The sequence below is a fragment of the Pempheris klunzingeri genome, chromosome 23, assembly GCF_042242105.1.
Source record: "Pempheris klunzingeri isolate RE-2024b chromosome 23, fPemKlu1.hap1, whole genome shotgun sequence".
Classification (NCBI taxonomy): Eukaryota; Metazoa; Chordata; class Actinopteri; order Acropomatiformes; family Pempheridae; genus Pempheris; species Pempheris klunzingeri.
The window spans coordinates 11,938,516-11,963,872 of record NC_092034.1 but is presented as its reverse complement, the minus strand read 5'-3'; the positions used below and the strand labels follow the sequence as shown (position 1 = coordinate 11,963,872).

The following is a 25,357-nucleotide window of genomic DNA, read 5'->3' as shown; positions in this document are numbered from 1 at the left end:
ACAAAGATGTAGCAAAGATGCTAGAAGTTGCACTAAATTCTGTGACCAAATTAGGAATATAACCACTGCAAATACTTTGCAGCTGTAAGCAAAAATAGTGCCACAGAATTTGATGGAAGACGGGTGCCCTCCTTTTTGCTCCTTTGTACTTACTCTCTGTTTCTGTCTGTCTCCTGTAGGCACTCTAGCTACACCCAGCAAGCCAACATGGATGATCGTTCATCCACCCAATCCTTCCACAACCCCCACCACCATCGCCACCGCCCATCTTTTCACCTCAACTTGCCCAGCCTTCAAAGCCCCGAAGTGGGATACCCGTCCTCTCAACCCGCCTTGGACCCTCTGGAGCAATACGGAAGCAGAGGGGAAGAATCCACAATCTCCTTCCCGTCTTCGAGTACCTCCACTGGGGGAAGGAGAGGGAACAGTGGGGGTAGCAGAGGCTTGCTGAACACAAGTGGTAGCGGTTTGGATGGAGATGCTGACTTGGGAGGCCATCTTGACGGAGAAAGCGGGTCAGGCAGCCATTTTGGTGACGCTTGGTATGGCAGTATGAAAAAAGAGGAAGTTTGGGAGGACGGGGAGAGTTGTGAAAGCGTGGCAGATGATTTTTATAGGAAAGGTGATTGCTACAGTAACATAAATGATTATTTTTACACCATGAATCGTGGCAGTGAGGAAGGAGTCAGGTGTAAACTCAAAGCAAACTATAGCAATTACGCCCATGTTAGCAATGAAGCTAAAGCGGAAACAGTCTACAACAGGGAGGCTAACATCGGACACTTCACTAAACAACTTACTTCCTACAACAGAAGTGCAGCAGGGAGCTTTAGTGACAGCAGTGTAGATTACTGTAGGACAGATTCAAGAGTGAGTGATTCTTATTTAGGAAGAGAAGAAGATTATGGGTCCAGCTGTGGCTCGGGTGAGGATCAGCTTCAGCCGGTAGAGGTCGAGGGACCCTGGCTCGGTGCCTCTCCCTCCATTCAGCCTGGAGAAGGAAGATGGAGAGAAACAGGAGACACCCACACTCTGGCCGCGGGGATCGGCATCAGCGGCGGGACGTACACTCAGAAACTTGACTCCTTCTCTGAGGCATTCCTCTCCCAGAGGAAGAGAAAATTCCCTGTGACCCCCAGTGGGGATTCCTCTGGACAGATGTGGGAATTTGGAGTCAGGAGGGGAGAAAGTCCTGGATTGGTGAAATCAAGGCACAGCTGTGCTTTTGATTCAGACTCCTACCCGCCTCCGTCCTCCTCCTCCTCACCCGCTCACCTCTCTCTTCCGTCTTTCCCCTCTCCTCCCACATTATCTCACCTCATGCCTTCAGTTCTTAGTCCTCCTCCCACGCCTCTACCTCCTCCTTCCCACTCACCCACCAAAGTGGACTCCCCCAGTGCAGTGCATTCGGTGCCTCAGGGGGGAGAATCACTTGGTGTGCTCCAGTTTTTCGCCTCCCACCTTCAGCCTCTCCCATCCGTCCATTCCAGTGGGATGATATGGAAGTATCCACTGCTGTCACACTGCAACTTTGAGGGCAACCTGAGATCTTCTCATGCTAGTGACTATGGCAACAACACAGGTAAGGTACTGTGTGTGCATTTTTGTGAATGAAGGTATGATAATAAGAGGAAAAATATAAGATTGATGAAATAAAAAGTAAAAAGTGTTAATAGACGAGAGTGCTGAAATTATTTAAATGAACTTTACTTTCTCCCCCCTACATAAGAACCACACGTTAATCCCACATGTAAATTTACGGGACATGTGGGTTTTCATAGGTGAGCTCGTAAAATGTCCCATTTCCTGTATGCAAATTACATTTTCACTTTTCGCATTTTCATATATGAAACCACTTGTAACAGACATCTTCTGTACTATTTTTCACGATGTGAAAAATGTCGGAGAGCATGTAGTATATTCACAATTACTGTGTGTGTGCTTTGAGTTCACACATGGGTTTTCACAGTGTTTCCAAATACCAAGCAGGTTCTGTCTGATGTAATGCTTTCCTGCCTGCACAGATAACAGTGATGCTTGTTTTTTCTTGCTTTGTCTGACTGTCTTCCAAGCTCAAAATGATCAAGCAGTTTTACAGTCCTTTATGGAGCTTTGACAACAATGACAATACCAATACCCTCTCATTTTTCCAGCCTCACATGACATCCTTCAGGCTCCAGAATCATCATTCCTGACCTCCTCTTCCCATCCACCCCACCACCCACCCCGAGCCCTCTGTCCCTCCAGTACTCCATCCCTCCAAACTTCCTTTCATCTTCCCTCTCACTCATCTCACCTTTCCGGCCAACGTTATGAGGCGGCAGCAAAGATAGCTCCTTACATGGTGACCCAGAGAGCAAAGAATGGACCAGCCAGTCTGAACCAGTTACAGCTTCAGGTACAGCTTGGAACTTCTACTGTTTTTCACCACAGATAACAATTTGAGCAAATGTGAAGACAAAGTTTGACATCTGGAGAAATACGCTTGTGTATTTCCTCTTGCTGAGTGTGAGACGATTAAAGTGATAGCAGTTTTGTGTTTATGCATCCAGGATCAAGAGGTCCAGCTTAGGTCAAATACCTTTAGTTGATGCATATCATCCATTAACTTGATTATTGTTATAAGATTTTAGCCAAGTTAAGTTTGTCCAGAACTTTGGTTTATTACCAAATAACAATTTTTAATGCTAATTAGCAAATGTTAAACACACCAAAGTTGGTGAAAGATGGTGAAAATAGTAAACGTTGCACCTGCTGAACAGCGTCATGTTGGTATCGTCATTGTGAGCATGTTAGGATGCTTATGTTAGCAACGCTAACAAGTACAGACAGAACTACTAGGCTGAGGCTGTAGACTAGAATCCTCGGAGCACCCCGCCCTCCATGATTTAGATATTTTTCTCTTCCAACACACCTGATTCAAATGATCACAGCATGCAGGGCAAGTGGCTCCCAGGGCCAAGGTTGGGAAACACTGGACTAAAAGATTCCCTGGAAATGAACAGATTTGCAACATTTCCTACACTTGCTCACTTTGGTGTTTCATGATGAGTTTTGCCCTCATTTGCACAAAGCAAATCTAGTTTCTCACGTCACTGGTCAGCTTTTTACCTCTCTTTTTATCACTCAAGAACAACAACTCTGTTGACTACATAGACTGTAAATAAGAGGTGGATGTCGCCGATTGTTTTGAAGCATCAGGTTTGGCTTTGATTTATTAGACCTGTAAGTGATGCTTGATTTTTTGAGACCCACCTCTGGCTAATTAGGTTTAGGCACCTGTAATTGCTTAGTCACAGAGTAGACCCACCTGAAAGCACAGCCTGCTTAATATTTTATTATACTAATTATACTAATTCATAAAATTTCCATCATGCTGTACTGAAGACAATTTGAGACTAGCAGCTGAACCAGTTTGAACCTCTAGTTTTTGCAGGAATTATCCAAAGGCAGAGGATATGTATCAATTACTTACAGAAAAGGGCAGGTTTCTTGTAGTTTTTGTTTGTGCTTTTGAAGCTGTTCTTCATGAACACCCGCTGCATTTCAGAAGCCACATTTTGGGGTTGCCAGGTTTGCACGTTGTCGTCACTCTTCCATCAACAATACCCGTAGAAGAAGGAGAAGCTGTGCAGGTGTAGTGGGCGGACATGTAAATGGTTGTTTGTCGAGAAATTACGTTAGCTCCAACTGCATTACTGCTCGTAAAACCACAATGATAGTGTGGGTTTTTATTTTTAGATATGTTGAACAGATGTAGTGTGTAAATGAAACAGATTTGGAGTCTGTGAAAGGCATGTTTGTTATCTTCGACAATGCGAGGCAGCTGTTTCTCCTGCTTCCAAGCGAGGCTAAATATGTCATGCATCAATTGGGCTGAGAAAACATTTTTGGGGACTTTCTTCTTTAGATATCTGTGCAGATGCCTGCAAACAACCAAACAATATGTCAGGTCACAACCTAAATACTTCATCTTTTAGAACTTCAGTTGTACACAGTACATTTTTCTTTCTGGCTTTTGTTTCTGACATCCACCCAAAAATGATCGGGCTAACAGCATAAATGCTTTCTCCTTGTGTTCTAACAGCCACAAGCCTCCCCAATCTACACTGGAACTCCATTTCCCAGTATCCTTCACTCCAGCAAAAGTCAAAAGAGGGGCCGCTACACTCCTCGACCCCTGCTCAATCCTGTACGCAAGGGGAAGGGGCTGTACTCTTCCCTCTCATCTGTCCATCACAGAGAGGAGGAAAGAGCATGTGGAGAAGAGGAAGATGAGTGTGGTGTGTTACCGTAAGTCTTTAGGTTTTGTTTGTTTATAGTTTTTTTTTTTCTTGACTGTCACTCACTGTGTGTATTTTGACACAGAAATCTGTACTCAGAACATACAAATTCAGATGAATATACACCCTCAGTAAAGGTATCTGTATTCAGATATCTTAAAGGTATTGTCTTTTTTCACTTCCTCCTCTTCTTTCCTTCTCTCCAGGTATGTCAACGTGGGTCATGATTTCCAGGCAGAGCTTCCTCCATGCCTCGTCGGTGGTGAGAGGTCACAGGTGCGGTCACCAGAGGAGGAATCCCAAAGGGAACAGTTACTCTGGAAACCCTGGGACAACCTGGAGGGCAGTTCTGGCTCTCAAGACCAAGGTAATTTGCATGCAACGAACTATGTAACAGTTCCAACCCAAAACCTTTTGAACAGACCAGTTCAGAGTAATAATTGCACAGAAAATACCAGTGAATTCTCAGTTTTTCAACATTGCAACCCATAAGTTCAAGGGTTACAGCTACAGCAACGTGATGAAGTCACATAATCACATATTTTGGTGTATGTATAATGAGCTGTTTGAGGAAGAATGTCAGAAAGACCCTGCAAACATTATTAAAAATTCATCATTTCATTGTCTATTATGCTTACTGCAGAAAATTGCTCATGTTTTGTGTGTGTGTGTGTGTGTGTGTGTGTGTGTGTGTGTGGGCGTGTGTGCCTGAACAGTGGAGAAGCTGTTGTCAATGTGTAGTTCCAGCTGCCTACCAGGAGGGGGCAGGAACACAGAGCTGGCCCTGCACTGTCTGCACTACTGTCAGGGGAACACAATGGTAGCACTGTACTAATACTGACTGTCTTCCATTATTCCCCGATATTTTTTTTCCTATGCACTCCCTCCATCATCATCCATCCATCCATCCATCACGACTTACCTCCATGTATCATTATTCACCTTCTCACTTTCTCTCTTTCTTTCTTTCTCACTTTCTTTCTTTCTTTCTCACTCATTCATATCCAGTTAATTCTCTTCAGAACCATTGCATGCCTCATCTGCCCGTTCTCTGTCTCCTCCATCCCTCTCTCCTGTGCAGGCGACGCTGGAGATGCTGCTGTTCTCACAGCCCTCGCCCACAGGAGACTACCACTACTCTGGTAACCTTTGACCTCCCCCCCTGCTCTTGGGCTTCCCATTGCCTGGCGTTCAGATACCCCTTTGGCTTGGTTATTGATATGTAACCTGTGCTCAGACTCTCACTGTCACCATATTATGTGTTTTGATGTGGTTTCACATCAAGCCTAAAATGTGGCACATCGAAAGAAGTTTAGTGTTTCCCTACAACAGTCATCAATTGTTTGCATGTCAAAATGTGAGTCAGCAAAGGAGTAACCATTCTCACTGTACGTACAATGGTAGCCTTTGTAGAAGCCCAAGCCTCCTGCCACTTTCATCACATTCCCCCCCCCCCCCCCCCCCCCCCCCTTTGTGTCTTTGGTGCATTTAAATCCACCAAGAACCATGTGAAGTGCAGAGCACACATAATTCTGCACCGTAATGCTCACTCAGGTGGGTATTCGTGCAGACATTTAGTTGGTAGAAGGTTTTTGTAACCTTGTGGTTGTTTTTGGTACAAGGTAGAAGTTGCATTGTTAAGCAGGCAGTCATCTGAATCCACAGTGACAGAGGCATCACACTCATCATCTTCTGCTACTGTTAAGTATGTCATGCGTTGCAGAATGACCTGTTGGTATTTGTTTCCATTGTTTCTGGTGGCCTCTCTTGCCCTGGCCATCCTCTCTCTCTCTGCAGGTAGTGCTTTCTGGACAGACAGTGAAAAGAGTCTCTTCAGTGCAGCTCTGGCAACTCATGGAAAAGACTTTTCACGCATACAGAAAATGGTATAACTATTTATGCTGCATTCTTTTAATGATTACCTTCTTAGTGCTTATCTTTGCCCCGGCCTAAGAGTGCCATGTACTGTGTGTGTGTGTGTGCATATACATTGGATAACTACACACAAAATTCTCATTTTTGATGCTCAAATCAACACATGGAATAGAAAATGGAAAGTCAAGCATTCACTATTAGTTACTCATGTCTGTTTTTTGTTAATGGTTAATGTTGTCATCAACATTATCTAGCATGAATGATGACCCTCCCCTTCAGCTCATTAACTTTTTTTTTACAGTCATCTGAAGGTGGCAGTTATACTTCCATCTGTAGTCTGTAATTTGAGGGGCTGCATTATCAAAGTGTCATTTAAGTCTCCCAGATCTGCTGGTTACCTTGATTAAATCATACATAACTAGGAGACAAAAGTGCCTCACCACTTCTGCAGCAAAACGACTGCATGTTGCAACTTGATTCACAAAATTAGCAATGAAAACTCAGTGACCCAATAAAAGGCTGGAAATAGCTGTTTACAGTGTTTTAGTGCAGTGCCTGATGTGCCTGATGTGCCTGATGTGAGGTACGCTTGGAAAAAGTGAGTGTCGGGTTGATTTTGAATGCTGAGTATTCACTATGTGTTCGTTTGTGTGTGTATGTGTGTTGCAGGTGAGGATGAAGACCGTGTGCCAGTGTGTTGAATTTTACTACCTGAGCAAGAGGCTTCAGGACAAGCAGAAGAATCAGAAGGAGGAGGAGACTGGAGATGTAGAGATGGAGCAGCAGAAAAGTGTAAGAAACATCTGAAAGAAGCAGGGGATTTAGTTCTATCCCGAGCTGAACCAGGAACTCTGGTTCGCCACTGATGTGTCTTTTAGTTTGTGTTGTGACGCCAGCCCTTTTCTCTTGTTTCCTGTTGTCCTGTGGTGATTTGTCTATTCCCATGATACTCTGTGTGCTCCACTGCGTCAAGCATTCTGATCTCTGACAGATGAGATTCACAGACTAGAAACGAAAAGACACAAGTGGAAACAAATAGAAGAGAACAGTGTGCTTGGTGTTTGACAAAAATATGGAGCATGGTTGTGTAGTCTTGTGTAATGAGTTAAATGCATTAAATAGCTTATCCACTGTGGAATGCTGCTCAACAAGTCAATCACTGCGCAGTAGCTTACAATTGGCCCTGTTTTCATAGATAACGCCCATCTGTCAGCCAGTGGGCAGACAGTTTGGACTGGAGGAGGTGGTTCCTGTGCCCTCATTGGCAAACTTCTTCCCCTGCAAGCTGTGCGGCAAGTGAGTAGGACCAGTCACAGCAGAGGAGGCTGTTTGGCTCCGGTGTGAGCCAACAGATGGTTTCGATTTTCAAGTCTTCTATTCAATACTGTCTCTCTCTTTCCTCTTGCCTTGCCCCAGAATGTTTTATAAAATCAAGTCCCGTAATGCTCACATGAAGATCCATCGCCAGCCTCAGGAAGACTGGACCGACAGGCAGCTACAGCATAAGATCCTCACCCAGCATCTGGCTCTCAGTCGTCCCACCAAACTCTTGACCACGTCGGGCAATAATCTGCACCAATCCCAGGCTCCAGCCCTGACCTTCTCCACCTCTGGCCTCCCGGGAACGCCGAGCAACAACAGAAATGCAGACAGTGTCCTTAACTCTGTAACCAATAGCAGCGCCATCACTCCCAGCAATACTGGTGTCGTAGATCCCAGCACCATGGTAACATATAGCAACATCGCTGTTTCAAACTCTTACGTAATCACTAATATTGATGGAGGTGACTCAAGTCAAAGAGAGTCGGCCACTGTCTTACCTTCCCACCAGTCATGGGGCTCGTTTGGACATGGCTCCGATCCTGCTACCTTCTACTGCAACATCGAAGGGAAACACGATGTAGGAGCTGGGACAGTGGGGGGAAAAGAGCCAATCAACTGGGAGTAGTACTGTCATCAGCTTACAGCGGCAGTAGGCATTACTACCACTGAGATATAAGACTCGTCAATTCAAACTAATTTTCTTTTCAAACTTCAGTACTTTTTCATTTTGAGAAAACATGATCTTTTTTTGCATGTTTTGTTGTAAATTGTGTAATTAAATGTGTTACATATTTAAATGTTTCTAATGCATTTGACATTTGAATAAAATTTGTAACCTTGTGGTTGTTTTTGACCTCAGATAACTTGTCGTAGTTAGTTGGATTAAACAAAGAAGATATAACATGTTAATCTGTCAGCTTTAGCCGTGCTGGAAGGCCAGTTATTTGTATTTTTTTTAACCTTAGGCGAGAGAGCCAGGCTAACTGTTTCCCTCAGTTTCCAGTCTTTGTGCTAAGTTAAGATAACAGTCTTTTAAGCTGTAGCTTCATATTTAACAGACACGAGAGTGGTATCAATCTTATCATTTAACTTTCTGCAAGAAAACTAATAAGTGTGCTTTGCAAAATATCAAACTATTCCTTTAACTCTAACACAGCCCTTCAAATAAGTCAGTGCAGGCCAAATTGTCCTCACTTCCCAAACCGTTCTTGTTCTAAAAGCTAGTCCTCAAAAAGATAGACATACATAAACACACACACACACACACACACACACTTACAGAGCTCAGTGAAAGGTTTTGATATAGCACCATAATGGACTAATATTGACCTTGGTAGACCATCTCCTCTCTTACAGCTGTCTGAATACTTGGGTGCCCAGAATTGACCTGTTGATGGTTAACTACAGTGATTCTGTGTGTGTGTGTGTTTTTGTGACTGTGTCCTCAAAACCGCTATGAGAGTGAATGTGCGTGTGCGTTGCATTTACAGTGTCTGTGCGAGAGAGAAGGTAAGTTCAGATTCTAAAGTGAAGCAAATAAACAGAAAACATGTGAGGAATGTTGCATAATCTTGCCAAAAAAACTACAACTAAAGGTTCACTGTAGATTATACATTCAATATTGTATGCAAATATAATTAATCTTCATACTGACCTCTGCTAATTAGGTCAGTTATATACATATTTGTCTGAGGGCTTGGGTGCATTTCTCAGAGCGGTGAGTATTCTTTGGTCTCATATCTTCATAGTGTTACTGCCACTTTGATAGTGATAACAGTGTTTATATGGCATGGCCCATACGTCCTTCTAAGTTTCCTTATTAAAGGAAAGCATACACTTGAGGACCATTTTATGCATTTGTGAATATTGTGTCTTGACCCCTGTGCATGTGTGTGTCCCTGATAAAAGTGATAAAACTTTAAAACGGTTCCTCCCCCTGACAAAAGTCCACCATATCTTGCATAGTTTGTCTGTCCTCTTTTCTCCATCTCACACCCATTTTTTCAGATTATTTCCAGCACTCCACCTCTCACTTCTGTAATGGAGTATGAGCTGTTTCTAGTTAATAAAACTTGAACAGTGTCAGCTTTGTCCTATTTTCTTGCTCTTGGGGCCATATCCTGCTATCTGAATAGTTTTAACTTCCCAGAGCTATGAGGAACACACTCAAGTAGGAAAGTTTTCATTTTGCACTGAGTAAGATGAAACCAGAGGGGTAGTGGCAACCAGTGGCAGTCCTGAATGCTGGCCTTTCCCAGAGAGAGAGAGAAAGGGCACAAGCACGTAGATAAAGGGGGAGAGGGAGACCAGACCAGTGGGGTGATAGGAGGGGGGAATGGGGATAGAATAAACAGAGAAGTTACTGAGCAGTGGCCATTCACCTATTCATGGTGAGCAACTCTTTGCCAGTTGACCGAGCTCACGCCCCCACCCGTCCCAACCCATCCCCACTTTCTCTCATTTGCAGCTTTTCTCTTTTTTTTTTTCCAAGGCCAGAGTGGCACTTGTAAACAAAACAGCTTTTTCAGCCGTTTCACTGTTGTGACAAGGCTGTGATGCTCAAGATTGCCTTTCCAATAAAACTGCATGACTTATGGTTATACTTGTAAGAAACACTGACAGTAAATGTTAAAAATAGCCATGAAAGTGCAAACAAGAATAAAGTATAGCAATCGAATTAAAAGGCATTTTGTATTTTGCAAATATATCATCATGCTTAAAATATTTACATTAAAGATTAATGACATAAATCAAGCAAAATCAAATAATATCATGAATAGATTGTTGAGGCAAGTCAACATATGACTGTCCCAGTGTTTGGACAGTCTACAATCTTTTCAATGCTATCTCGCTCCTTTTGGGAAACTTAATTAACACCAGACTGCATGTACAATAATGAATGTCCTCTTTTGGGATAGTCGTGCATGCACAAGGGCTGGTGTTTATCTCACTAAGACTGCTCAGAGTGCAAACTAGCAGTCATTAATAAGAACTGCTGAACTTGTGGAAATGGAAAAGAATGACTGTGATACCTGACATAATGTTTCACTCCCCTTTGACTTTGACTGGACTAAAGCAAGAGTATGTCGTCCTCTTCCTCATCTCTAAAAGAAGTATATACATTGAGAGAACTTGCTTTGCCCTTCTTGGACAAATCCGTGCACACGAGAATGGAGGATTAAATCTGCAGGTTTTATCACTTGTGAGATACTGTACATGGAGGCCGACTGCTGTCATTGACACAGTGGGAGGTTGGCTTTGCTTGTCTTTTATTTACATACCGGTAAGGCACTGATAAATATTTTATCATTGTGTCTTACTTTAAGGTGGTGGCTGGTTTTTAATCCCAGTGAACATGTGGGGATCTTTTCATACAGAAGAAGATAACATAAGTTTAGGCTGCACCGTTGGGGGGGAGGGGAGGTGAAAGGCCACATAGATGATAAATATTAACCCCTACCAAACGCCCTGTCTGACATTTGTGCACCCTTCCACACACACAAAATGTCAACAGAATTTATACTGAGAGTCTGCTATAAGGGGAAGGAGCCCCGTAAACATTCTTCTAGCTGGGTCCATCGTGGCCTAGCTACACCAGCACTGATGATGCAACACATTGGCACGCTTGTGGTTGGCCCACTTGGCATGGTTGAGATGACTCTCTCTGCTTCTAAAGGAAGTGTGTGAAAAGCCATGAGAGTATGGTATTAATCACAACGTTGAGAGAGAACAGCAGAACAAACAACAGAAAAAATAGGTTATTTGAACTGATCAGGAATCCCAGTCCTGCTGCAACCTGCAACCCTGTGTCTCTCTATACTGTTTTTTTTAAATTGACAAACCTATTTTTCCTATTGATTCCTATTGAACCTATTGATAGTCACATTAAGTTTTGCCCCTGCAATAAAGCTGGTTAATTCTGAATGCGCCCTCTTAAGAATGTCATTGACACAGACTCTGTTATCTGGAACTGATAAGAAAACACACAAGAGTTGAGAAACAATCACATATGAGTGAACCTGTGTTAAATCCCTATGTGTGATTGTGTCTGCGTGTGTGTTACAAACTTCTGTCTGCATGTAAACGTGGATAGATGCAGAAAAATCAATCAAGAAATTCAAGTCTTGATCTTCTGTCGTTGATTTTTATTGAAATATTGCAATAATAACAAGGTTTAAGGTGTATTTCTGCTTTAAGTTACAGAAGGGCTGTTGATGTTAGAATAAAGAGCTGATGAATTAATTTCTTTAAAGCAATGTCCTCATAGTTTTGTCTGTGTGTATCATGTGGTTCTTGAGACAAAGAATAGTAGTTTATTGTCTGCTTTACAAAGCAGGAGCACAAAGAACCATTTAAGAACATGTAATCAAATCCAGACCTATCAGGTGCTTCCTGCACCAGTTTTTTTTCTTCTTCTATAATGCGCACCACAACATTTACTTCCTCTCTTCGCCTTGCTTTCTTTCTATTGCACTTCAATTCTTGATGAGGAGTTTAATTGAACATCTTAATCTGACTTAAATGTTTAGGATCACATTAGCTCTGTTAATGATGATAATGATGTAGGTTACACACAAACGTAAAAAGTGAACAAATCAAGTTTTATGAAGACATATCTAATCTCAGAAAGTACATCAAGGAAAATACAATTGGTATTAGTCATTCATTTACATACTTACTTACCTTTAAGGGGGCTGGAGCTAATCCTGCTGACACGACAAGAGGCGGGTATATCCTGGTTTGTAGTTTGTCCTTGCAGAATTGCAATTTAAGTGAGCATATAATATATATATATATATATACACACATATATATATATATGTGTGTGTGTGTGTGTGTGTGTATATATATATAATATTTCTCCTTAGTCCTCAAGAACAAGAATTGTACCTAGCAAGGCCATGCATTAGTATAATCATAAAAACAAAAGCTTAATAATCAGTATGGAACTATGCAAATAGATACAAATCATAGAGGTGATTGAGACAAAAGTCTGAGGCAAGACTAAATAAAAAAAGAGCCTAACTAAACCAAACTTTGCTAACCGAATAACAAAATAACTGACTTTTGGCTCAGGGGCAGTGGAAGCTAGTAACATAACGCTGACACACCTTTTAAGTTGATCTAGTGAATTTGCTAGCAAAAAGTTGGCTATTTACACATCCAGCAAATACAGACCAACATTTGCATTTCTTTGGAGTGGTGTCTGTGGCCACCTGATCTCTACTGTCTCCTGAGCTCTGTGTTTGAACTGCACTAACTCTGGTGGGGGATGTCTAATTGCTCCAGCAAGTTCACCAGCTAATGCTAGAGGCTAACTGGGTCTTTCTGCCAGTGGGTCCCGAGCAGGAATGAAGAGGTGGGCTATCAATTCCATCTCTGCTTTTCATGCTATCAAAATGTATGCTATATATATATATATACATAGACATGTTCTTGGAAGCCACTTGGCAGCTTCGGTTTCACTGTCACACAACCTCTTACTGGGACACTTGACCAAAATGGAGCCATGTTAACATGTTAAAGTTCTGCACCACTGAACAAAACAGGCCTCCGTAACGCTTTATAATGTCACATGTTAGTGTTAATGTCACATGGTGCTCTCATGTTACATGGTCTCTGCTGTTATAATGTTACAGTGTGACTACTTCCTGTAACGCGCTGGGCTGCTGAAGGTGTGGAGCTCTTTAAATGGTGCCGCTCGCCGCGTGCTGTCATTCCCTCTTCTGTGATTGGCTGAGAGCAGAGAGAAGGGGGGGCGTGCCTGGTTGCATCATGTCAAAGAGAGGGATGAAAGCTTAGAGAGAGAGAGAGAGAGAGGGGGAGAGAGAGAGAGAGAGATTAACAGGGAGTAGGAGGCAGGCGCAGTAGCAGACTCCTATATCCGCCAGACGGACACGGACGGTGCCAGCTGCTAGCTAAGTTAGCCTCAGTAGACAGTTAGCAACTAGCTTCAGAGTCCTAGCGCCTTTACTACATATGAGGGACTGAGCAAGTGCGTGTGTGTGTGTGACTGAGTGTGTGTGTGTGTGTCGACGCTTTGAGCAGCCGCTCGGCCGTCCCGAAGTCACTCCGTGTGTACCTGTGTGTATGCGCGGGTGAGTGTGAGTGTGTGTGTGTGTGTATATAAACCCCCTGTCTCCTTCCTCCTTAGTGCCTGTGATTTTGTGTGTGTGCTTGTGTGTGAGGTTAGCAAGCAAAGAGGCAACACATAAACACACTCTTGATAGTCGACTGTTTACACTCGGTGTCCGGTTACTTGAAAGCGGATTCACATCATTTACAGACACCGACACAGCAGCAGCATGTGAGTACTGATGGGTAACCTGCGTGTGTGTGGCTGTCATTGAGTGTATTTGACCTGAACCATTTCCCTTCTCTTCCTTAGTGTCTGAGTGGCTACATATTTAACCTTACTTACACGTGTCTCTCACTGTCAGTGTTAACAGATGATGCCAGCTGTCATAGCTGCACACGCTGCAGAAATACATTTACAACTTGTGTGTCTACCTGCACCAAACTCCGTGCAATAAAAAACTTGTTTAGAAAGTAAACACTGGCTTATCTGGTTTGCTAGCTACAGTCGGTATGTTCTGTCACAGCTAACTCTACCTGTTTTAGCTGACATCTGGACATGTAGACTTCAACTCATAGCTGGAGTTACTAAAATTATGTCATAAGGCTCGGAGGTTGTCGCAAGAGGTGCCTTGTAAAATGTGTGTTTTTTTGAATGGAGTTTTGTATTAGTATGAGTTGGCACCATGTCAGAACAGAACATGCAGCAGTTACTAAATCTTTGTATTTAAAAGAGTAGGTGTCACTGCAGTAGGGATTTACCCTTGTACCTGTGTACAGAAGGGCAGAAATGTCTGTTCACTGATTGAAACTTGTAGATTGCATAACATACTTGTTTTCTTGTAAACTGCACATCAAACGAGCTTGTAACTGTGTGTGTGTGTGTGTGTGTGTGTGAGATGGCCAACTTTTTCTCACTGATTATCTATGTTACAGGTATTTGGTCTCTGCCCTTTCACCTTTGAGCCTGACGTGTATCTCTTGTGCCAGAAACATTTGACTGTACGGTCTGTTCATCCTCAAAGCAACCTTTACTCTGCCTCAAACAGTGGTACCTGCAGAACAGCTGTCCATCCCAGAGCTCGGCGAGGCCCTGTGGGAACTGTGCAGTGATCAAGCGAAGGCCTGTTTTATTCACAAGTCATAAGCAGAACTTGCAGTAAATCCTCCAGCAGGGTCGTGATCATTCAGCCAGTACTCTGCTTTTTGTCCTCTTTAAGTGACTGTAGTGGCCTTGCTTGTTTGGTGGACATGTGCCATTCACTCTTTCACCTTGACGTTATTACTTGTCGCAATAATGCCAAGGTAATACATTGGAAGTGTCCAAGGCAACTGGGAAACATCCATTATATTTTCAAGACTGTGACACAGAGGTATCAGTGCCCCCGACCTGAGATTTAAAACAACTGAAGGCCTTGAGCTTCTCAGAAAGACAATTTCTCTCCTCAGTTCAGGAGTAGCAATTGGACAGCTGGAACTAGCTGAGCTGTTGTGACTGTAACAAAGCAAGATAAAAAAAGTAAGCATAATGCCAAGTTGTTTTAGCTCCTGTAAAATGCACGCTCACTTCAGAAATGCATGCCACGGTGTCACATCTGCGTTTTGAGTTTTGGATGTTGCACATTTGCATTGTTTTCGTTTTTTTTAAGGAAGAAAATGTATCTTTTAATATATTTAATATATTTTTGAAAATCTACATTTGTGAATTTCAGTATAAGTAGCTGTTGTTAGGGCTCCCATGAAATTAAGAAAAGATCCTGGGAAACTTGGGACCATCTCTTTCTTATGTTGTCAGGGCACCATTCAGCACGTAGCTGTGATGAGGGTGTAGGAGTTAGAGTGGGATCTGTCAGACCTGGAGGCCAGTAGTAAACAAAGACCTGTGGTGAGAATAAACTAGCGTTCTGATTCTACAAATCGCTTTCTGAAGGGAAGGATTTATAAAGACTGTGTTTAGGTGATGTACAGTCGGTCTATCTTGAGTAGTTCCATCTTGATAAGCTTGTAGGCTTTGATAAGGGTCAAAGATGCTCCGGTAATGAGTAGAAATATGTCACTCGTGAAGCTTTCATGCTCTTAGCAGCCCCTTGCCCACATTACCACACAACATGCACAATAAATGTTTAAGTGTTTGGCAAGCCATACTCAACAAGGTACTCTCAAGTACAAGTACAATAACTTGCAAAGTAAAAAAGTACCCGGTTAATAAATTACTCAAAGTACGAGTCACCTTGTTACATTGTAAAATCTTCAGGATGTGTGGGCTAGTGCAGAAAAGTCCTCAGCCCTTAACAAAACTACTCATGTGCATTACTTGTAATGTGTTACTACCCAGACTGGTGTTAGCTAACCAGCTAACCAGCTTTAAGTATCTAATAACCAGGCTTTTGTACTTACAGAGAAAGGTTTAGCAGAATTAACCTGTTGGCCAGTTTTAGGGATTCACAGGGTGTTTCCTCTCTCTCACCCTCTTCCCTACAGTTATCTTTTCGAGAACTTTCCCTTTTGTGATTTTGTTCCTTCGCCGCTGCTCCTATTATAAGCAAACACAAAACATGAAGACATTTCTTGAGAAGAGACTCTACACAGTTTAGAAACCAGAAATTCTAAATCAAAAAAGCAGAAAAGAAATGTCCCCTGTCCTTGACAGTTTGTGATAGACCATCAAAAAGATAACAGGTTAAATCATTTCCTAGCTCTTACTGAACCAAGCAGCAGCTCAGTAAAACTGTGAAAAGGGGATCTATGACAGCAGCGCGCACTTAAGTAATCATTGAAGAATTATGTAAGAAATTGTGTGATTTCTCTACATATAATATCCTAGAAGCACAGGCTGCAGCAGCAGGGGGCTGCAGCATCATGTTGACACAGCTGGTAAAGGGGCTGAGTGACGGGGAAAGCCAAGAGCAACAGTATCATGTGGCTCTAACAGTCCTGTCAATGTACCACAAATTGTAATTTGTATTCATACCAATACGCCTAGTTTTGCATCTGTTGACATTGCTACATTCAAATGACACAGCATTTATTTGGATTCATTTATATTTAGGATTAGACGTGGAGCGTGTGAAGTCTTTTGAATACACTACATTTACATACTACATTTTAGGAAACTGAATGCAGTACTAATGTCTGGCTTTTCCAGGTCCCGTCAGAGTCTTTTTTGGCAGAGTTTCCTAGACTGCTTGTGAACTTGAACCCACGATCTACCTTTCCTCAAGCTCAATATTCCAACCTTGTAAGGTGCCGCTGCCCACTTTTTAGTCCAGTCACAAGCATTTGTTTTGTCTACTCGAACACAGTCAGCCTTGGTAACCTTGCTCCTGCTCTGACACAGCCAATCTCACACATTACTCTCTTGCAACTTCTCTCGTACTCCTGCACGGTTTTGTGCTGGTGACGACCCATCTGGCTCATAGTTTTTTACTCCTATGATTGCATGGTCTCAGAGAGGCTGTGACTTAAGTAATCTTCAATAGGAAATTAAAGAAAATGATATGAAGACCTTGATGTGTTTGTTTACTTTTACATTAAGGAGTAAACCTTTAATGGCAAATGGAAAATATTCTGTGCTTCTATGTTTGAAGAGCCCTAATCTGTTTGTACACACAGAGACATCCATTCTAGCTATCAGGTCGGGGGCAGGTAGGACAGAGGAGGAGACTGCTGAGGTGGAAGGAAGGAAGGATGGAGGGTGTGGATGAATGCACACCCTTTTTCCATTCTTTGTTGTTCACTCGTCTTCGACATCTAATGACAAAAGAGTGTCAGGAATCATTTGGATGCTGACAGACTTCACTTTATCTCTAGTTTTTTGTACAATTAAGCTGCCAGCCTACCTAAAACTGTGTGTTTGGTTGGTTGTGTGTGTGTGTGTGTGTGTGTGTGTTATGTGTGAATATGTTGAGGAAATCTTCCGTTCAAACGTGTTCAGGCAAGAGCTCCTCCTCACGTTACATGTTGAGACCAGTTATTGTAGGCACCAGACAATGAAACAGTCAGCTGTTTTTGCCGACTTTTTGCTGGGTTCAGCTCATCAGCTCAACCCACTATTGGGCTCCCACTGCAGGCTTATTGTGTGGTAAAGCATTATTTACATCCACAGAGTTTAACTAACAAATTTAGTTCCAAAGCTCCCAAAAGTAAAAGAAAAATAGAAAGTGTTGGGGAAATCTGCATAGTAAGTGATAGGCCTACATGAGAAATTAAGAATAATTCAATTTATTATAATGATGCTGCTATTGGCATTCTCAAAAAGATGATATTCTTGGCATTTGGATACTTTATGTGTCATCCATCAGCTGTGAGGGGGGAAAGGATGCAATGTACAACATTTTGTTCTGGCTTTAAAGCTGATAAGCTTTTTGTTAGAATCCCTACATTTTGGTGTCCTGCAATTAAATCTATTTTTGTTGATCGTGATCCGTTTTCTCTCCCAGCCCTAGTTTTAATGATAGATTCCCTGCTTAGAGTTATTAGACGTTTATGTGAAAAATGAAAAGGTGCGTTATCTGTTATTGCACAAATCCCGGCAGATAACGATGTGTATGTATTTGCCCCATGATCAGCCAATTAGGGCAAAGTTAATACTAGTTATGTGTGTTTGTGTGTCACAATATTTGAGGCTATGTGCGTCAAAACAGAGCAGACCTTTGATCTCGAAGAAGTTAATGGATGAACCAGAAATCACCTCTGTTCTTTTAAGCTGCCCAACACACACAGGTTACCCTCAGTAGCCTGTGACCTTTCAGCTTCAGACAGAGGAGTGTCTGCTGCATGCATGCATGCGGCAAGGCATGTTTGTTTTGTTCTATCTCTGCTGCCAGACACTTTGGTTATTAAGAAACTTTGCTGCAAAGACACTAGTGCTTATGCTTGTTTGTTCCTGTGTGTGTGTCTGTGTGTTTGATCGTAGACAGATAAAGATTTGGAGACAGGACAACAGAGAGATGGAGAGAGAGAGGGGGGTCATGGAGTACATGTCCATTCCATTTTGGCTCTCCAACTAGAATTCAATTCAGCTTTTGTTTTGTGTCGCAGCTTTGTTGAAACTGGTATTAGCATTCAGGATTGAGGTGGGGAAGAGTTAGTCTTGTTCTGCCTGTGATAAGGAGTGTCAAATAGTTTTGGTGTGCTGCTCACTGATTCACATGATACATCGTTGAGAAACAACCCAAACTGTGAACAGACAGAACGCACCGACTGTAGTGTGAACAGTTGGACTTAGTAATGCCTGTACTGCCATTAAATGTACCCCAACTACCAAAATATAGTGTGTTATGATGGATAATGTCCTTCTGAGTTGGCACCACATATCTTTTCTCACTTTTCTTGCTCAACTTTTCTCAGCTTAACGTGAGTTTTCTGTGTCACCGAGAACATTCATACCTACAAATTTGCAGCAGTGTGGGGTCTGCAACTGGTTTTGAGCGTCCAGACTGAATCTCGTGTAACTAAATGTTAGTGCTGAATAACTTAAGCCAGATTTCCGTGCCTTGTTGCCAGGGGAGCAGAGGGAGCTGTGGTGCTCTCACTGATTACAGCAACATAAATCTTTGAAATAGATATTATAGTATCTCCTTGTACTTTAAGTGAAGCAAATTGCTGATTGAAGGGGCTGGTTTGAAGTGGGATGGATTGATCATATCTGAAACAAGCAGACAACCCATTCACAATCATCCCATTTATTAGTTGTAGACTCAGTTAAAGGCACATTCCTGAGCCCCAGTAGGGACGTTTTAAAGGTCAGTTAAAAAGGGCTTAAGGAAACTAAATGGTTCCAGCTTTTACATATCAGATAAATGTTATTTTAGAAATACTGTGTAACACAGGGATCACATGAGTATTCTGACTTTGTTTGCAGGCTACTGGACAACCCTGATCCCAGTGTAAGCCTTGTAATCCATCTGAAAGATTTCTTTTGTTAGAGTTGTGTGTGTGTATGTGGGGGAAAAAAACGATATTATTTGGATGACTTGGATTTTCTGTCACTGTTGGTAAATCCCTCCCCTATTTTCCCCCATAGAAATACAATGGACACAATAGCAGTAACACCTATGAATATTTTATTCATTCTGTGTCATTTTGTCTACTGTGTGTGTGTGTGATCTATTTTTGTTGATTGTGATCCATTTTCTCTCTCAGCCCTAGTTTTAATGATAGATTCCCTGCTTAGAGTTATTAGACGTTTATGTGAAAAATGAAAAGGTGCATTATCTGTTATTGCACAAATCCCGGCAGATAACGATGTGTATGTATTTGGCCCATGATCAGCCAATTAGGGCAAAGTTAATGCTAGTTATGTGTGTTTGTCACAATATTTGAGGCTGTGTGAAGGTGCATTATCTGTCATTATCTGAGGTGGGCTGTTTGTTTAGTCATGTCAATTATTAACAGATATCTTTTTCGGCCACTCTGTTCAAACCTTATCTGATACGCAGTCAGTTTTGAGCTATAAAACGATCAGTCCAATCAGAGTGCCTTTCATGATTAATAGTTATTGATTGATACATTGAAGTTCTATCTCCTCAGTACTCCACGATAATGCTACTGCACTTGGGGTTGCAGTCAGCTGTCACAGTGTTTGCAAGTTTAGCATGCAAGATTAAGTCACAGTCCACATCAGCGTCATGTGCTTAAAAATGCATGACGCTGATGTGGACTGTGACTTAATCTTGCATGTGAAACTTTCCTGATATAGATTAAAGGGACAGTTTGGATTATTTGAAGTGTGGTTGTATGAGATATTTATCTATAGTCACTGATAGGCAGTGATAAGCAATGTATTGCTGTGGACAGGGGCAGCTGAAAAACATGAAGCTGTTCTCTTGGCTTGCTTCAAAGCCACCAGGCTCCATTGACAAAAGCAGTAATTTTAGCCCTCAGCCACCACTGCCTTGATCGGTTAGTTTGCTTGTGTTATTGTGTGACTTTGGTGTTTTTAAATGGTTAGTTTCTGTCTTAACTTACGTATTAGTTCATTGATTGAGGCAACACCTGTGTCCTTCTTTACCATTTGTTTCTTAGGCTAAACCATGCTAAAGAACAGTTTTATCTGTGAGGCATTCGCTAAAGCCAGAAAAGAAGACAAACCAGCAGTGTGACACTGAGGCACGAAACCAAAATTACACTCAAGTTGTATTGCTACAGCTTGAGTGTCCCCTCAGTTTGACATTCCTTTCATACCACAATTCATCCTTGAGCTTGCCTCATTTCATTTTGGCAATGCGAGTCATACTATCGGTGAACCAGATGCTGTGGCACATTTTATTGTTGGCTTCAGCCGTCAGTGCAGGGAGACGTGAAGAAAGGAAGGAAGAGGGAAGTGAGCTAGACTGTCGAACTGTTGCTTAATAGTATCAAAAAAGAGACGATCACTATAGTGTACTTGGTTCTTTCTGAACATGCATTTATAATATAACAGTGAGGATGTAACAACTCTAGCATTGCACTAAAGGTATAACTGGCTTTTCACTCATCATCACTGTGCTATTTCAGCTCAGGAAGTTTCTTTCTCATGCAGACTGCAGTGTCTGGTAGATTTCCAACTTTTAGAAGTTGAAAGAGCATTTTAGATGACAGGCCACAGCTTTAATCACCCATCATTAGGCTGCTGGCTGGTACAATTTTAATGTTTCAATATCTGTACATGTCATTTATGTACTGACATCAATACATATTGGTCATGTTTGGCTATTGGTCATGTGTCTATGAAATGTCACCTTTAAATAAACTGAATCTTAGTTTCCATTTGACAGCGATACAGGAGTTTGGCTTGATTGTAGTAGAGCTCTTCACAGTTTTGATACAATATCATTACAATTCTAGGGTAACTGTTAAGTTAATTTAAGATGGAGTTAAATTGTCTTTGTTGGGGCTGTAAGACTGTGCCAAAGATTTCTGACCTGTCTATTACAGCTTTAGGTAAAACATCTATCCACCTGGTTTAGTAATAGCTAAACTCCTCTGGGAAGAAGTTGTAATTCAGCTGTATAGGAGAAGTTTAATGCAGGACACCTGTATTTGCCCGTCTGCCTGGTCTATTTGTCCTGTTCCTCTCTGGTCCACTGTTGTCTCCCTGTCGCTTTCAGGCCCTGGGAAACTGTATCTGTTGCATTGTGTGACGCTGTTGCTTGTGTGTAGGTGGAGTGTACTGTTTCAGCCTGAGCTGCCACTGCATACAGTCCTCAGACAGTCTCAGGACATTCACTGACTGTTTAAAAGCTTTTATTCACAAGTTATTCTGTGGTTTTACCAAGACAATATATCACAACTAATCATATAAAATATAACCTCACCAGTCTGTAACTAAAAAGTTAAAAAAAAAATTGCCCCATATGCTTTATGCCATCCAGTGTGTGTGATATAGTCTTTCAGCAGTCTGTCCACATTCTTTCCACCAGCGCACCCATAGTAGGCACTTTTTCTTTCAGGTTTTTGCGACTAAATGAGTGAGATTTGTTTTGTTTGTGTTTGTGTAATTAATTCTAAATGTCTTTGAACATGTAAAATTGTCCACAGTGTATGATGGGATTGGCTAAAGACTGAATAAAAGTTATATGTCGGCAAGTGCTTCACACAGGTGAGCAGGTGAATTGAGCTATACTATTAGTTATCTTTAGATGCCACTGTGTGTGTCATTATGATGGTTAGGTATGTTGACTGTTTGCTTAGTACCATAGACAGCAGTTCATTATTTTTAAATCTATACCGGACATGTGTGGTAATTCTCCTTTAGGTGAAATGCTGCAACCACGGGTAACAAACAGGAAGTGACTGTGCATGATGAGACTTGGAAGAAACTGGTGTTTTTTTTCTGTCTGGATCACCTTTGCCATGCAACGTTGATCATTTGGAGAAGATACGAGCACTCACTATGATTACAGGCTCTTTGGATTAATTTCCAGCTGACATACAGCATGATATTATGATTTTTAATGTGCAACAAACCAAAGATTATTAAATATTACTTGACGAATCAGCTTTGTTTGGGTGCCCTGTCTGCTTCGTCTCCATTGACTTGCATCACTGTTGTGTGACCACAGTGTGGCAGCAAAGGATTGTCAGTGAGGTGGAGCCTTGTAGGCAGACCAGAAGAAGAAGCTTCCCCTGTTGCAATCTCACAACAGTAAAGCTGTCAGTTCCTTCCTTGTGAATGAGCCACTTAACAGCTAGCAGAGGTAGTTGTTGACTGTTTGCACCTTTTATGTGCCCTTCACACTTGGTTGGGGGTGAATTTGTCTGTGTGTGATTGGTAATAGGGTGCATCTTTTTAGTAATTGTGTGTTTGTTTAGGGGACTCTTGACTGTAAATGCAAACCATAATGGCATTGTCGGGTGTAAGGAGAAGTTTGTTTCTGTTAATGCGTCTTGTCCTCTGAGTAAGTTTTTGAAGTGTTAGTCGGATAGTTTTGCTTGAGCTAAGTCTCAAAAACCAAGTGAGCTGTGGGGTACCTCGTTGTCTACTCTTTAACAATTCTGTGTCACTCAGTCAAGCTAAAACAACAAAATTGGTTTGCGTTTGAAAGATGGATATCAGTGTTTGTTTCTTCCCTACTATTAGGGGAGGTTGAGGGCAGTTTGCGTGGTTATAGTCTTAGCGTAGAGATTGTCTGAGATTCATTTTGTTTGTTGCACTAGAAACACCCCTTTAATTAGACACACCTGCAGCTGATTGGCAGCTGCTCTGAAGCGCAGCAGCTGATTGGCTGACTCACACCTTCTATTTACAGAAACACTGCTTTATGACTTTATGTCAGACTTTTCCTGTACACTTTATCAGTTTCATTAGAACTTTTACCCCCTTCCCAGTACATTGTACATCCACAATCTTTGGTATTTTTATTATAAAGACCACTTCATAACCACTTAATAATATATGTCATTAAAATAACATTGATTTTCGAGCTAGAATCTTTATCAGTGTATTAGAGAGAGCACTACAACAGCCTCAAGATGGGAGAAGAGATTTTCCTCGACTTAAACAGGATAACAACTTCTAGACTCGTCACACAAGCAAACTTAACGTGTTGCTTATTCACAGATGGTATCAGATTATTCAACAGTCTTTTCACAAACTTTAATAGCAACAGAAGAATAGTAACAGAAGCCAGGGCCAAAGGTCTCTAATTATTCATACACAATACAGCTTTTTTCCCTCTAGAGTGCTGGAATAATCTGAGATTCTTGCTAAATATCAGTACAAACACCAATTAAAATGTTGTGAGCAAAATACCGTACGGATGAAAGGCACACGCAGCCTTCGGGCAACAACTTAATAGGGCCTGCCAGTTATTAGATTTATTAAAGCATCATTATCTTTAAAGCATCCTCTTTATTTCACCTGAGAAAATGAACTGAGATTGTAAGAAAGCATGAGCTGTAGGTTGTGGTCAAGACATTTGTGTTAAGTTTGATCTCGATTCAAAGATGTCTGGTGAAATGGTTTACGGATTTGACTATTTGAAGAAATAATATATGGGATTTCTTATATTCTGTAGCACTTAGGACAGAGAATTAGTTGGATATCATGTCACAAAAGCATGTGTGTTTGTGTGAATCTGTAAAAATGATGATGACAGTGCGCATGTCACACACTCCCTCTCCTCTCTTCCCAGGATGCTGAGGTACGCTGTAGTCCAAGGAGGCCTCGGCCTGTTGGCTGTGAGGAGGGCGTGTGTCCTCACGCGCTTTGCCCACTCCGCCCCTCAGAGCGAGTATCGACCAATCAAGAAGGTCATGGTGGCCAATAGAGGTAAGAGCCCATCCACACCCTAACAGCACTAATTCACCCCTGAAGAAGACAAGCAATTCTGATTCGTTTCAGATTCTGATTCAGAACCATTAAATAAAAGACTCTTTAATTCTGTTTCATTTATAATGTAAGAAAAAGAGCGTTATGACATTTAAAATCATCCTCAGGCAAAAGAACAGACTCTCTGACTGTTAATATTTAATGGCCAACATTTAGTTGGCCTTGGCACGTGCTAATATTTAAGCACACATTATATGTGGGTGGCTGTACAGGCTAGCTTTGTTTGCTTTAATTGAGTTTCATAAACTATTTTACACAGAGGTGCCCCGACTCAACAGAGGGAAGCTGAATTTAAGACTGTGCTGTACATAAATTAGATGTATGTATTTAAATATCACTGGTTATGAAAGCTTAAACCAAATGAGCATGGAAGTATCTACATTCCCTACATTGTTCCTTCCTTTCTAAAATACTAGACCATAAGTGGATTCTACGTTATTAGGGTTGAGGTCTGAATTGAAATATAATTACAGAGAAGTCCAAAGGTTTCCTAAACACAAAGCAGTCAGCAGCATGGTAGTTATACGCAGCGTAAACATCACCGACGTGCTCTGCTAATACTTATAATCAGCGGACCCCCTCCTGTAAATGCTAATGCTGCCCAGAGTGGCCGTCCGCGTGCAATTACAGTGACTCTGTCAGCTGACGTGCCGGATTTGAGTGACAAATCAATGTGCTCGTGCTTTAAATACTAATTACTTTTTAGAGCTTCCCATTATATTCGTTCCGGTGGACCCATCTGAAATGCTTGATTCCAATTCCTGGACACATGTGGCACCCAGTAGGCCTCCCGCAGCATGCGATACGTCTTTGTTGCACATATGCATGCACGCATGCATTAATGTCTAACCTTCCATAAAGGCTCTATTTGACTGCTTTAATCCATCAATTTGATTCAAATAGATTGTGGTCTCCGCCGCACGTTGACACACACACTCTGGCACGCAGCAGGGCTTTCCGTCAATCTCTCTCCTTCGCATCGGCGTGA

General features: G+C 41.9%; 3 protein-coding genes across 3 annotated transcripts in view; all 3 read left to right on the top strand.

Moving 5' to 3' along the window:
- Positions 1–207: 207 nt before the first annotated feature.
- LOC139223252 (uncharacterized) lies at positions 208–4,677 on the top strand. Its single transcript, XM_070855229.1, has 4 exons — positions 208–1,582; positions 2,154–2,398; positions 4,088–4,293; positions 4,446–4,677. Exons 1-4 carry the CDS (start codon positions 208–210, stop codon positions 4,675–4,677), a joined length of 2,058 nt encoding a protein of 685 aa, XP_070711330.1.
- On the top strand, positions 4,527–8,321 carry LOC139222936 (transcriptional-regulating factor 1-like). Its single transcript, XM_070854846.1, has 7 exons — positions 4,527–4,650; positions 5,000–5,103; positions 5,365–5,425; positions 6,081–6,169; positions 6,828–6,950; positions 7,354–7,454; positions 7,575–8,321. The coding sequence occupies exons 2-7, from the start codon at positions 5,017–5,019 to the stop codon at positions 8,104–8,106; spliced, it is 993 nt and encodes a 330-aa protein (XP_070710947.1). The 5' UTR covers positions 4,527–4,650; positions 5,000–5,016; the 3' UTR covers positions 8,107–8,321.
- Positions 8,322–13,342: 5,021 nt separating this feature from the next.
- The window catches only part of LOC139222527 (pyruvate carboxylase, mitochondrial-like), a 274,531-nt gene continuing 262,516 nt past the window's right edge, over positions 13,343–25,357 (top strand). The window contains exons 1-2 of the mRNA XM_070854310.1: positions 13,343–13,788; positions 24,173–24,309. Of these exons, the coding sequence (XP_070710411.1) occupies positions 13,787–13,788; positions 24,173–24,309 (139 nt within the window). The 5' untranslated portion in view covers positions 13,343–13,786. The remainder of the gene's footprint in view (positions 13,789–24,172; positions 24,310–25,357) is intronic.

What these genes read in the sequence shown, in the direction of transcription:
- LOC139223252 (XM_070855229.1), top strand. Translation starts at nt 208, where the DNA reads ATGGATGATCGTTCATCCACCCAATCCTTCCACAACCCCCACCACCAT. An exon ending in TGAACCAGTTACAGCTTCAG is followed by an intron (nt 2,399 to 4,087) that starts GTACAGCTTGGA and finishes GTGTTCTAACAG; the next exon opens with CCACAAGCCTCCCCAATCTA. An exon ending in GATGAGTGTGGTGTGTTACC is followed by an intron (nt 4,294 to 4,445) that starts GTAAGTCTTTAG and finishes GATATCTTAAAG; the next exon opens with GTATTGTCTTTTTTCACTTC.
- LOC139222936 (XM_070854846.1), top strand. Translation starts at nt 5,017, where the DNA reads ATGTGTAGTTCCAGCTGCCTACCAGGAGGGGGCAGGAACACAGAGCTG. An exon ending in ACTGTCAGGGGAACACAATG is followed by an intron (nt 5,104 to 5,364) that starts GTAGCACTGTAC and finishes TCTCCTGTGCAG; the next exon opens with GCGACGCTGGAGATGCTGCT. An exon ending in AGATGGAGCAGCAGAAAAGT is followed by an intron (nt 6,951 to 7,353) that starts GTAAGAAACATC and finishes CTGTTTTCATAG; the next exon opens with ATAACGCCCATCTGTCAGCC.